The 13,988-nt window shown below is 38.6% G+C and overlaps 1 protein-coding gene across 1 annotated transcript in view; it reads right to left on the bottom strand.

The window, feature by feature from the left end:
* Positions 1-13,988, bottom strand: part of LOC134538713 (neurotrimin-like) — a 624,622-nt gene that overhangs the window by 76,376 nt on the left and 534,258 nt on the right. The window contains exon 7 of the mRNA XM_063380151.1: positions 6,358-6,532. Coding sequence (XP_063236221.1) covers positions 6,358-6,532 — 175 coding nt within the window. The remainder of the gene's footprint in view (positions 1-6,357; positions 6,533-13,988) is intronic.

Consider the following 13,988-nt stretch of genomic DNA (forward strand, 5'->3'; position numbering starts at 1 on the left):
AACTCAGTGGGATACTTGGAAGAATGTCCCATTCTTCTATGCATCACATTGCTTGACACAGCTTTCACCATGGCTGCATTAGCATGCTCTGGTATGAGATGCATCTTAACTACATACAATCTTCCAAACACTTGTCCCAACATAACCTTACGACCACACACAATTTTAACACAAGAGTTTTCAAAACTTACTTTACATCCTTTCTCTTCTAACTTACGGACTGAAAGTAAGTTAAATGCCAAGTTCTCACACACTAAAACATCCCTAATCTTTATGTTTTCACCTCCTTCAGACATACAAGAAATATTTCCTTTGCTTACAGCTTTCAATGACTCACCTGCCTTAGCCACATTAATGTCGAAGTTCACATCAGTTCTATCACTTAGATATTTTTGATAGCAACTTTTAATGATATGGCAACTTGCACCACTATCAATAACAAAAATAACTTCTGTTAGTTCACCATCATTCATTGCAGGCTGTTCACTGTCCACATGCCCGCATGACGAACTTTCTGTATCGAACGATGTCAAAAAAGAAAATTCCACCTCATTTGTAGTTGCAGCAGTATCCTTATTCTTCAATTTTGGACAATTAAATTTCATGTGTCCCTGTACTTTGCAATAATAACACTTTCCATTAAAACTTCTACCTGGAACATAATTACCTTTGTTATGCTTATGCTGTGAATACTGATGAGATTGTCCTCTTAATCCCTTGTATGCTGCAAAAACGTTTTGTGGGCTTTCATCTTTCTTCAGAAGTCTCTCTTCTTCTGCTAATAGAGTATTTTTCACATACTCAAATTTCACAGCCGACTTATCTTTATTATACAATATATCCATGGCAGATACAACACTATCAAAATCTGAGGGCATTGCCACCAACAATTGATTAACCATTTCATCTTCCTCAATCTTTCCACCAGCCACCTTGACTTCCGAGGCCATAGACTCGAATTGCTGTAAAAATTCTTGAAGAGGCTTTTCTTTCTTGTATTCCAGTTTCCGCCAAGCTTTCTGTGCAGTCACCATGGATTTCATCCCACGTTTTTCATATGTAGTTGCTAGGGTGTCCACAATTTCTTTTGCCGTGATTTTATTCATAATCATCGGCAACATGTTGTCTGCCAATCCTTGGACGAGAAGATTTCTAGCTTTGACGTCTTCTTGCTTAAATCGTTTAAGATCAGCTTCTACCGTCGGAGGTTCGGTTGTCAACATGTGTAATACTCCATTCTGTTCCAACAGTAACTTCATCCGATAGAACCAGTTACTAAAGTTTACACCATCAAATGGTCTAATCCCAAATGGTACGTTTGCCGCATTCGCCATACTTGAATACGACATGTTTCACCAAAGACCATACACTGATAATAACCATACACACGAGTCACATGAAGCCCTTAACCAAAAACTGCATATTCTCCATAAAACCAACTATATCTCTTGAACAGAAGTTGCCTACTGGCTCTGGGCCCATAACCTATTAGAGTTAACACAGTAATATGCGTTCACTTCTGTTACTATATAAATGGTTTTATTGGATTGACTTCACAGTCTACATTTTAAACAAAGTGTATCAGCAGCCTGCACAACAACAACAACGGAAGTCGTTAAAAAAATAACAATGCTGCCAACATTAACACATAACATCCTCTTCCACTAACAGAATATTACCAAAACCAGAATCACTTATATTACGTACCTATACTAGGACGATACATATAAAGAACTAAATCGGAATTGTCATCAACATATATATATATATATATATTTATTAAATGTTGTCATATAAATTTTGCGTCTTTTTAACTTGCTGCCTCCTTTCACTGTTCGCAACCTTATTAGCATTTTTTAAGCCTGCTATTAGTTTGGGTTTTAATATTTTTTTGGGGTTACTTGCGCTCGCGGTACGGGGCAATATGAAGTTTTACTGTGTCCCGGTTTGCGGAAGTTTTTTGGTTTGCCCTGGGTTAAGGTCAAACTTTACAGTACAATGCGTAGTACTAAATTCAATGAGTGCGAAAGAGAGGCATCGACACGGGCCGACGCGTGAAACAAAAGATTTTGTATGAGTAATTAACATAATAAGGAGTGCCGCTCAACTCGGCTCGCGCGCGCCGGGCGGCGCGGCGTGATGCGATGTTGCCGTTCGTATGTAAACAAACAAACGTTATAAAGAGCTCTGTCAGTGTTTCGCAGTTTTTCTTTTAAATAAATATTAAAAAATAGTTGGTGCGCAAAATTTTAGATAAAAATGGAACATTATAGTGTGTCTGACACATGTAATGAATGAATCATAGATCAGATCTCAACCCGCTTCACCGGCGACCCGCCACCGCGGGCTGCCGCCCGGGGCGGGCCGCCCCCTCCGCCCCACCCACGCTACGCCACTGTATGACACTAAACTCGGACACGAAATTGGACGTTGAATTCTTTAAAATTATGTCGAGCGTGACGAATATACGCAAACTGTTTTTATTTTTTTTTTGACGTGATAACGTCTAAAAAATCGATGAAAGCCGGCTGCACGCACGAAAAATTGTCCCGTTACGATCATTGTACGCTTGCGCCGCATCTATCTCTCTTCCACTCTATTGGAACAACCATCGATTTGACTTTTTCGAGGCACATTTAACTTGAGAAACTCTCCCATTCGTTTCCTACTTTTCCTATCATCGTCCTATCCTTAACAGAATAACACAGATTGGAAGAAGTTAAATAGCAAACATGTATAAAAGTTATAGTTAAAATAATCTGTTCGTTAAAGTAATAAACATATTTGAATTAATGAGTGTAAATAAAAAGTAAATTTATCAATTAAATTGTAGATTTTATTTCACTTCTTCTTTGTATCCATACAAAATAGTGATAATTCAATAAAAATGAATCAATTTTATTCATAAAAGTATGCAATCATTTCATCAATGTTTTGTTATGACGTCACGTTAAACTATCGTCCGTAAACTGACTTTACAGACAACCAATTATTTTTTTTTTTACTACTTCCTTGACGCGAATCACGCGTGGATTCTGCACCACAAATCGCTATCGGAGTAGCTACATCGACTATTTCATAATTTTATTAGCAGACCGAAATTTTAAACTTATATAAATAATAGCAACAAAAAAAATCTCGAAAAATATACTAAACCCCGGCTTTGGACGAAATTTTATTAAAATACTGCCCGTCTTATTAAAATTCGTGGAACAGATAATACTTTAAAGTTTCCCTTTGGCTTTGTGAACTTTGGTTCGCGCCATCCGCCACAGATGGCAGCACCGTGGTTATACATTTCCGTCCCATGCGACTTCCGTTCCATTCACGAAATTACTCCTACAAAATGCCGTACACCTAGAGCTAGAATGTTAAACATCATAAAACCGCTAGGAATAATTGTTTACTGTTTAATTCACTTACGATTCTAATCTACTGTTTCAATCAAACATTTCTTTGCAAATACTTTCCTTCATGCAATCATTTCAGTGGCGGATCCAAAAGAATATTGAGTGGTTTGTCGCAACTTACAAAAGGATAATAATAACGTTTTGTTAAAAAAAAGCTAAACAATCAAGAGTCACCTTCTAACGATATTCCGGGCACGGAATCACAAATAATTCAACATTTTCTATGTTCATATAGATCGACAATTAACTGTCCATACAGAAACTAACATAACTATTCATTCATTCCGGCATACATGTATTCATATGTACTGATAATTCGAAGGAAAGATATTTTTCTGTAATGATTTAATTTACTTCGTGACATGATTTTACATCATTATCAAGAGAGTATTGTAATACTTATAGTAGTTTAATAGTACCTGACGTTTATGTTAGGTATAAGTACATTAAAAATAGTGTAAAATAGTTAGGTTAGCTTCATTACAAATAATTTTTATTTTGTGGACTGTTGGTTACGTTAGGTTATCTAGATTCGTTATCGCTACTTAAAATTAAGTGAATGTTCGGTTGACTACTGTAAAATAGTAAGAACGGTTAGTTACGTTAAGCCAGCTACATTTGATGTGAACAATTTATTACCAATTGTTGAGATGATTTTACAGTGTTTATAATGAAGCTAACGTAACCGATCGTTTTCACAATATCACAGTATTTGTAACGTGTGACGGAAGCTCACAATTCGTTAAAATTTTAAAAATTTTTTAACGATTTAAAATATTACAATTACCCTTAGATAACACATTTTGATATTTGTTTTTCTTTCAGAAATTTGGTTCACGTCCATAATTACCTTCATATCCATGCATGCATTAATACCAACATTAGTATATTCATATACATCTATGCATCCATACCGACCTCCACGCATTCATACCGTCATACATGCGTCCATACCAACATTTACGCATTCATATAAATTTCCATACATCCGAGCATTCATGACGACTTACTGACATCCATGCATTCATATCATCATTCTCGCCCCTTCATACCGACATCCACGCATTCATATCCACTTCCGTGCATTCATACCGACATCGACGATTTCTTATAGACTTCCATACATTCTTACTGACACCCATTCTTTCATACCGACATCCAAATGTTCATATCGATTTGCATACATCCGTGCATTCATACCATCATACACGCCTCCATACTGACATCCACGCAAGATTTCATACCGACATCCACGCGTTCACATCGACTTGCATACATTTGTACTGACATCCATGCATTCGCATTGACGCCCATGCTTTCATTCCGTTATACACGCGTTCACATCGATTTGCATACATTCGTAATAACACCCATGCTTTCATACCATCATACACGCGTTCACATCCGACTTCCATGCATTCGTACTGACACCCATGCTTTCATACCGTCATACACGTGTTCACATCGACTTGCATACATTCGCACTGACATCCATGCATTCGTACTGACACCCATGCTTTCATACCTTCATGCACGCGTTCATACCGACAAACATGCGTTCACATCGACTTCCGTGCATTCGTACTGACATCCATGCATTCGCATTGACGCCCATGCTTTCATACCGTCATACACGTGTTCACATTGACTTCCATGCATTCGTACTGACACCCATGCTTTCATACCTTCATGCACGCGTTCATACCGACATACATGCGTTCACATCGACTTCCGTGCATTCGTACTGACATCCATGCATTCGCATTGACGCCCATGCTTTCATACCGTCATACACGTGTTCACATTGACTTCCATGCATTCGTACTGACACCCATGCTTTCATACCTTCATGCACGAGTTCATACCGACATACATGCGTTCACATCGACTTCCGTGCATTCGTATTGACAACCAATGGTTTCATGCCGTGATACACACGTTCATATCGATTTGCATGCATTCGTACTAACACACGTGCTTTCATACCGTCATAAACGTGTGTTCATATCGACTTGCATACATTCGTACTGACATCCATGCATTCGCATTGACGCCCATGCTTTCATACCGTCATAGACGTGTTCACATCGACTTGCATACATTCGCACTGACATCCATGCATTCGTACTGACACCCATGCTTTCATACCGTCATACACGTGTTCACATCGACTTGCATACATTCGCACTGACATCCATGCATTCGTACTGACACCCATGCTTTCATACCTTCATGCACGCGTTCATACCGACATACATGCGTTCACATCGACTTCCGTGCATTCGTATTGACAACCAATGGTTTCATGCCGTGATACACGCGTTCATATCGATTTGCATGCATTCGTACTGACACACGTGCTTTCATACCGTCATACACGTGTGTTCACATCGACTTGCATACATTCGTACTGACATCCATGCATTCGCATTGACGCCCATGCTTTCATACCGTCATACACGTGTTCACATTGACTTGCATACATTCGCACTGACATCCATGCATTCGTACTGACACCCATGCTTTCATACCTTCATGCACGCGTTCATACCGACATACATGCGTTCACATCCGACTTCCGTGCATTCGTATTGACGCCCCATGATTTCATGCCGTCATACACGCGTTCACATCGACTTCCATGCATTCGTATTGACACACATGCTTTCATACCGTCATACACGTGTGTTCACATCGACTTGCATGCATTCGCACTGACATCCATGCATTCGTACTGACACCCATGCTTTCATGCTGTCATACACGTGTTCATACCGTCATGCACGCGTTCATACCGTCATGCACGCGTCCATACCAACATCCACGCGTTCACAACGACTTCCATGCATTCGTATTGACACCCGTGCTTTCATACCGTCATACACACGTTCACACCGACATCCACTCATTCATACGAACGTGCATGCGCCGGCGCGGAGAGGCTCACCGGACAGCTCGACCGCGCGCCGCGCCTTGCCCAGGGCGTTGTCCGCCACGCAGGTGTAGTTGCCGAAGTCCGAGTGCTGCACCTTGCGGATGATGAGCGTGCGCCGGCTGCCGCGCACCTCCATGATGCGGCGGTCCGTGGGGTCCAGCCTCAGCGTGTCGCGGTACCACACCATCTGCCGGCCAACAGCAACCAGCACACGTCAGCCGCTTGTCACCTCCTGTGCCGGAAGGGCTGCAGGTTTCCAGCGCCAGCGGTGAAGACGCCACTCCCAACGCACGCGCTAGCGGTCGAATAGGGTAGAGGAGTGGAGCATGCTATGCGCTGGTTGTTACGGCAGGGGAGACGTGGATATGACAATACGGTGATTCTACAGATTTCTGGCAACGCTGCTACTCCTCAGCTTTCGTAGCGATTAACGATTGACTCTACCACATTTCTTATATTTTATTTAAAGCATCTACAACGTTTTTATTCATGTGGAAAAAAAAATTATTTTATAAGTATCATTCATTTTTTATGAGAATACTGTGATTGAAAATGTAAATAAAAAACGATTACACTTGCAGGGCTAGTTTCATTAGGGTAATAATTTACTTTTGGTAGTGAACACTGTGGTGTGAAATATCACACGGCCCTGTAGACGTTATAAGTGAAATTTATGTTCGATTGAAGTGTTTTTTTTGTTATTTTATTTTGTTCAGCTGGAGATCGTGATTTAACGTCATGCCTAAATCAATAACAATGCAGAAGCATATGATAAATAGGGCAAAGTGGGAATAAAGTGACAGTGAACGGATACAAAAGTACAAAGCGTGGAAAAATGCATTTATTTGAGTTCACACCCGCATGCTTACTGTTATCAATTATTATCTTTTGTTCAATTAAAAAATACTAATAAATAATCTCTATCAAAACCTAATAAGCAAGAAGTTTTACTTCTGTCACGCATGGACTCCACAACTTATGCTTCTTTTAGACCCCTCGAATTTCCTCGAACACAGCGTTTACAAACTACATTATATTCCCGGTGGAGATTATTTAAAAATGCTTCGTTTTTTTTTAATTGGAACACTGATAGTTACAATACGCAGAGTTCAAGCGTTTCCTAATACCGTTTTGTTGTTTGGGTATCTTTTAATCACGGGAAGCCTTCTTTTCACAGATGAGAGAGCCAAACGTCCGATCGTGTATCTTCTGTTTTTTTATTTTATTTTGGACAACTCATGATAACTAATGGTCAATTAGGCCAGGTTAGCTACATTATAAATACTTTAAAACATTGTGGATGGTTTATTTGGTTAGGATAGCTACATTAAAGATACTGTGAAATCACGTAAACGGTTTCCTAGCCCTGGATAGCTACATATTAAAATGTTATTTGCTAAGCAACCTTCGGGGAACTTCGGGTGTGGCTCTCTCGTCTGTGAAATGAAGGCATACCTCACAGCGCTGCCATCCGCCGCGCAAGCTGGGTTTCCAATACTGTCACTCCAAAACAAATTAAAAACTAAAAACTCAAAGTTGTTTTTCTGTACCCTCATATTATCAACCCCTACACTGTCGTCTATGAACCTACAAATTGATTATAAATAATTTATTTTAAGCTTCAACGGAGGCTCAGTTTCACATAGTAGAGTATTAATAGTAAACACTTCTTGCCAGGATACTCGTAACGATTTCAGAACCCAACAGGGTTTTTCTCGTTTTAAAAACAGTTCTACTTTACGTTATGGACAATATTATACCTGCTAATTTCATTTGCTTTAATCATTATAGAAGAGATTAGGTGGTAGCACATTACCGTAAAAAAAACCTCATTTAACAAACAATAATAATTTAAGTCTTTACTACTATTTATTATTTAATTCATACATTTAATTACGTCATAAATATTTAAATTATTATTTAGTTATAAGTATTATCGCTATAGTAGCGCCATTTATAGTCTTAATTGTAAACATTACTTGGGTACATATCGGGCTATTTGAGTTGCCTCCCCCCCACCCTACCGCCTTTGAATATATATACTGTATAGAAGTCGCGAGTGGATAGGATTTACTCTACGTTTTTCAAAAGCGTATGATGAGCAGCTTGGGAACTTCACCGCTGCAGTGCGCTGCCGTAACGCCCTGTATCGTCTTAGTTGTTATTTACACGTTAGAGCGCAGCCCTGTCGCCCGCTGTCATTCCCCGCACCCCCCACCTATCATTCACTGCAGCTCAAGGTTGTTCAGCGGGAGGGGGAAGGGGTGTTTGAAGAGTTCGACACTTGTCCGCTAGGGACCACCACAAGTCGATGCTCTAGAGATGGTGGCGATTGCGGCGGTGAATTAACCAACTACCTCAAAACCGTATTAGAAATTTTAACCTGGGCTGGCGACTTCTATATAGTATATATATTCAAAGCTACCGCTGGTAACTTCCTCCAATATCATTGACACACTTCCGTTCTGCTTTATGTTTGGTGTGTAGTTGTACAGAGATCTGTAAATCTGAGGTTGAATGTTTTATATAAAAGCTGAAAAGGAGGAAATTTATTTAGAACCACCCCCGAAGACTATAAAAGAAGGGAATTTAAGAATCAGGAGTGGTTGGTATGACTGCATAGGAAATAACGCCGCCACAGCTGTCGACAGCGTTCGAGCTTGCAAATGTATTAATAAACGGGGCCTTAAAGAACTATGAAGGTTGAAATGTTAGTAATCAACGGAAATGCGACGAAGTGCGCGTGCAACATGTACAGAAGTTAAAACGTGATGAAGTCTAAAGCGCATGCGCTGAAACCGCGAGAGGCTTGAGATCAGGTTCCAGATTCTCCTTAATTCGCTGTCGCAGTTGTTCGGTAGCCATCGTGTCAAAAGTGTTAATAGTTGGGGATATGGTGATAAGTAAAAATGTGTGGTAATAAAATTGTTTTTTATTTTATTTTAAATATATATTCAAATCTAATACGCATGCGCGTGCGTGTTTCTGAAATACCTACAACTCTAATGGTGGAGCCGCGTGTGGCAACATGCACCCACCCATATATATTCACCATCGTGAAAATCGGGGGACGTATCAAGCGTACTGGTGTGCAAAATTGAAAACTCATTATCGTACTGGTGTGCAAAATTGAAAACTCATTATCGTAAAGCTATCCTGAAATACACTTAGCAAACTATAATAGTTATAACAAGACCTAATTGCAACTTAAAGGAACCTATTATTTACTAGCCAAGAAAATTGTATTCCAAGAAACATTAGCGTCAGAGATATTTCAGAATTTTGTTGATTGTATTCATCGCCACGAATACAATACTATTTTTTATTCGTCTGGCAAACGAAATGTTGCAGTCTAAAATATGCATTAAAACAAATAAAAGTCTCACGTCTTAAGCATTTACAAAAGTACACGCATATTTTTTTTGTTTACTTGTGCTTGACGTGTGAGATACCAAACATTCACTGACTCAGAGTCAAACGTCCTTACAATAAACATGCGTACATTTTCAGTTTCTTTTTCTGTTGTCAAATTTAAGAAAAGCATAAATCATACCATACTTTCTTTTTTTCTCCGGGAAGGCAAGATTTTGTAGGTTCTTGGGGTTCGTAACTAAAATTAAAGGTTGGTTAGGGTTAGTGAATGATATAGAAAATACTCTTATAAACACGTTTACACAAAATGGTGTATTTTTTATTCCATCCACGAAGTTTCACGAGCGAGTTGCGGACTTTGGCTACGTTCGGAACTGCCCGGGTGTCTGACTCCATGTGAATCTGGTTGACAACCAGATCATTAGAGATGATCATGATGGTTGAAGGGGGAAGGGGGTTGCAAACATCCCATAGCCCGAGTACCAGTGAAACCCGGTTGAGTTTTGAGTTTTTTTATGCGGGTATTTACCCTGATATTACGACGAAAATTACAAATCTATTGCTAACAGAATTCATGCAACGTATTATGTGATGATTTTACGGATTATTTATGTAACTGATTTGACATAAACTTTTTTCTTTTAAAACTGAAGATGCACGAGCGTGAATTATTCGGGCGTTTCACTCGGGGTCAATTGAAGTTAAGTCAAAGTAACAAAAGGCGTATACTTATGTTTAAGCATATTATTGTTTGTTTTAAAGCATCTTTTGGAACGTCACCTTTAGTACAAGTATGATACAGTTATTACTACGGTAACTTGGTCACTCTTTATATGTATTGTTTTAGGAAAGTACATATGAAAAGTTAAACATTGAGTAATGGGCAGGAGTCCAGACATATAGTTTTTTCCTCACGCCATTGCATTTTCTCAATGGCCTTGGAGAACATAATAAACAACTAAAACTTAATTTTGCAATAATGTGGTGATAAAATAAGCCATTGCCTACAAGTTTCCCAATCATTTCCATGGAGCTAGTTCATGTAATCGAAATCGTCCGTACTGGTATTCGAACCCGTGTCTTTTAGAATAGGAAACATTCGTCCTTACCTACCGCGTCTTGCCTACAACAAATACAGAGTTATGTATTATTTTAACACCAATATAATATTTACTGAATAATTCAATCCACTGAAATACGTGAACAAATTAAAAAATATATATTCCATTAAATGCTAAAATTATTTATTAAAAAATTATTTTATTATTATTTATTTATTTAAATTCTTGAATATTTTCAGGTTAAACAGTAATAAAATAAACAACAATTTCCCTGACATTGGTTTGACTTTTTTTTGTGTCGATGAGAACTACATTGAAACCGTAGTTTTAACCACAAAAATTATTTATTTTGGAAAATATGTTATTTCAGTAAATGAAATTTAAAACAATAAGTGAGAGATCATTGAAAAAGCAATAATATGGTATGGCCATGTCTTGTATGGGAAAAGCAAGTCGGCTTAGGGAAGTGATGGAATTGAAGTACACAGAAAGAAGCTTGATGTAAGCTTTTGGACATACGCCATTGCTAAGCACATGTATGTCTGTAGAAGAAAACTACAAAAAACCCAAAAGACAAACACAAATTAAGCATTCCTGTTATGTAATATTATGTGGTGTTTATATCCTGTTGACAACAGCAATTTTTTTGCTTAATTTGCGTTTTTTTATTTTGGTTTTTTTTTTTTAGTTTTCTTCTACAGACATACATGTGATTAGCAATGGCGTATGTCCAAAAGCTTACATCAAGTCATACACTCCCATTGCACAAATCTTTCAAGGATAATACACAGAAAGAAGGCCCCAAATAAGACCAAGGAGGAGGTGGGAAGAGCAGATAAAAGGTTACAGGCGATAGGACCAAAATGAAACAGAGTGAAGAAGAAAGAATGGTGGAATGACAAGAGGAAGATGGAAACATTTTACTTTACTGACCCGACTGCAGGCTGGAAGCAGTTGATGATGATGACGGAATGAATAAAAAATAACAGAGATTATTTGGAACCAATCACGTAGGTTTTCTTAGAAGCACTTCTTAATGAACAACTAGGAATAACTAAGTAACTGAGATGTAAGAACTATTTAAAAAAAATTAATGCACTGTGATCACGGACAGTCTTCTATCATCCTGTCCTGACTTCCCGGCTTTGAATTTGTGATAGAAAATTAGTAAAATACCTTACCCATGGTAATTTTCCGAGGAGGTAAAAAAAAAGATCCCCTCCTTCAGAATTGATATTCTTTGATGTGAAATCCAAGAGGAAGCGACGCGCATCCTGGCAGGAAGAATCTATTTCTTCCGCGCGAACTTCTCCCGGAGGATAATTTTTTCTCTCTCTTCTCTTCTCCCGAGGAGAATCTGCGAAGGGTCCTAATCCTCTTAGTCTCTGAGGGACCGGGCCTCTGCGCCTGGTGCCCTGCTTCATATTCATACCGCCGCAAACACGCGATAACTCCAATGGCGAGTGCCGCTCGCGGCTCGGATATATCAAAGACGACGTTGATTCGTTGATTCCGCATGGGAACTAGCGTCTTCCGACCACCAGAATCCCACTTCACAAAGGCCCAAATTCTTGTAAGAAATAAGCATTTGTAATCACAAGTTGTTAGGAACAAGCATACGACATAGAATGCAAAAAAAAATTGTCACCTAACAAAAAAATCTTTATTGCTGTGTGTGACTATTTTAATAGTTGTTTCACTTGTAACATAACCTCATTTCACTATGTACCTACTGGATACAATTACCATTGTTTAGTTGCAGGATAAATTCGTTAGTGATTTTTAAGTCATACAGTGGGAAGAACTAGACTGCAACATATTCCAAGGAGAATAATTAGAAAAACTTGTAACTACATTTCGAGGTAGCTAAAAAGTTAGGCAACAATTGTCATCTACAAGAGGATTAGGTACTATTGTTAATATCCAAGAGTTTTGACGTAACCTACAAGTAAGTAACACGTGAACCTGTGAACATTAACGAGTCATTACATGTTTGCAAGAATGATTTTGTGGGAGAAAAAAAAATTGTATAAGTGTATTTTAACGGACTTGTAAAACAAAACTTGTTAGTTACGAACTCGTACGTTCATGAAATGGGCCTTAGGGGGTGACCGCGTTTGCCTTACTTCAGGAGCACAGTTTAAAGCCGCAGATAGTCTGTGTCATGTTGGCAGTACGCCTGAAACATTGGAGGTAAGTGTAGGTGTTTGCATTGTGGGAAACTGTTAAATACTATTTAAAATAATTTAATGGGCACACGCCACTGCATGTTTACACTACTTTCGTAAAAATAAAAATACCTCACGGAGAACAAGTTCAATATCAGCTGATGTCAAATGTTACATGTCTAGAGAGCACAGAGAATTCTGTGGAATAAATACGCATACGAAACACAGGGAAATGACAACAACGAAACTGTTGCTACAAGAAAGGTCGATGCAGAAAATAAGAACATTGAACACTACAGTGATGCATCAGCTGACATTGGCGAGTTCTCATTCCATTATTGAGATTTTTCTATGACGAACAGAGCAAACCCGCAATGGTTTATGTCTGTGGAATTATTTTTAATATTTTCTAACGCAAGAATCATTCAAAGAAAGCATATGGTTGTATCTTAGGGCAGTCTTCAGTTATAATTCATACTTGTTAATGTATCATCATCACACGAGCCCCAACTTCATTTCCTGCAATTTTTTTTTGGGCTTAGCGATATGGCGATGGTGTGATAGTGACTTCAAATATTCACGGCATCTCTTCAACTAGTCATGGCGTCTCTATTGACAGTTTCCAACTCTATGGCGTCCAAGCTGCGATTACGTATTTAAAACCCTAGCACATGCACAGAGAAGGAATCGTCAGGGGATGCCTGGTGTAAAAGTCGAGAGATGGATTCATAGCTCACAGATATAACCACGTGTTTTATGTGGCATCTAGTCTGTGCCACATTGACTCGTCTAAAATTTGACGATTCTCGAAAATATTATCAATGGTCTATGTAAATCCTTTTGTCACTCTAGTTCTGTGAAGTATTTGTTAACAACTTCATGTGGCTATCGGTGTTTCGTAAATAATAATCATGTGTTGGTAATAATTTTAAGAACTTCCGAACTTAAATCAAGTTATAACACACAGATACAATAGAAAAAGAAACCGTTTAACAAGTGGATACACGAAGAAACTAGAGAAGCACAGGGAAATAATAAATTC

This window comes from Bacillus rossius, chromosome 14 (genome assembly GCF_032445375.1).
Source record: "Bacillus rossius redtenbacheri isolate Brsri chromosome 14, Brsri_v3, whole genome shotgun sequence".
NCBI classification, from domain to species: Eukaryota; Metazoa; Arthropoda; class Insecta; order Phasmatodea; family Bacillidae; genus Bacillus; species Bacillus rossius.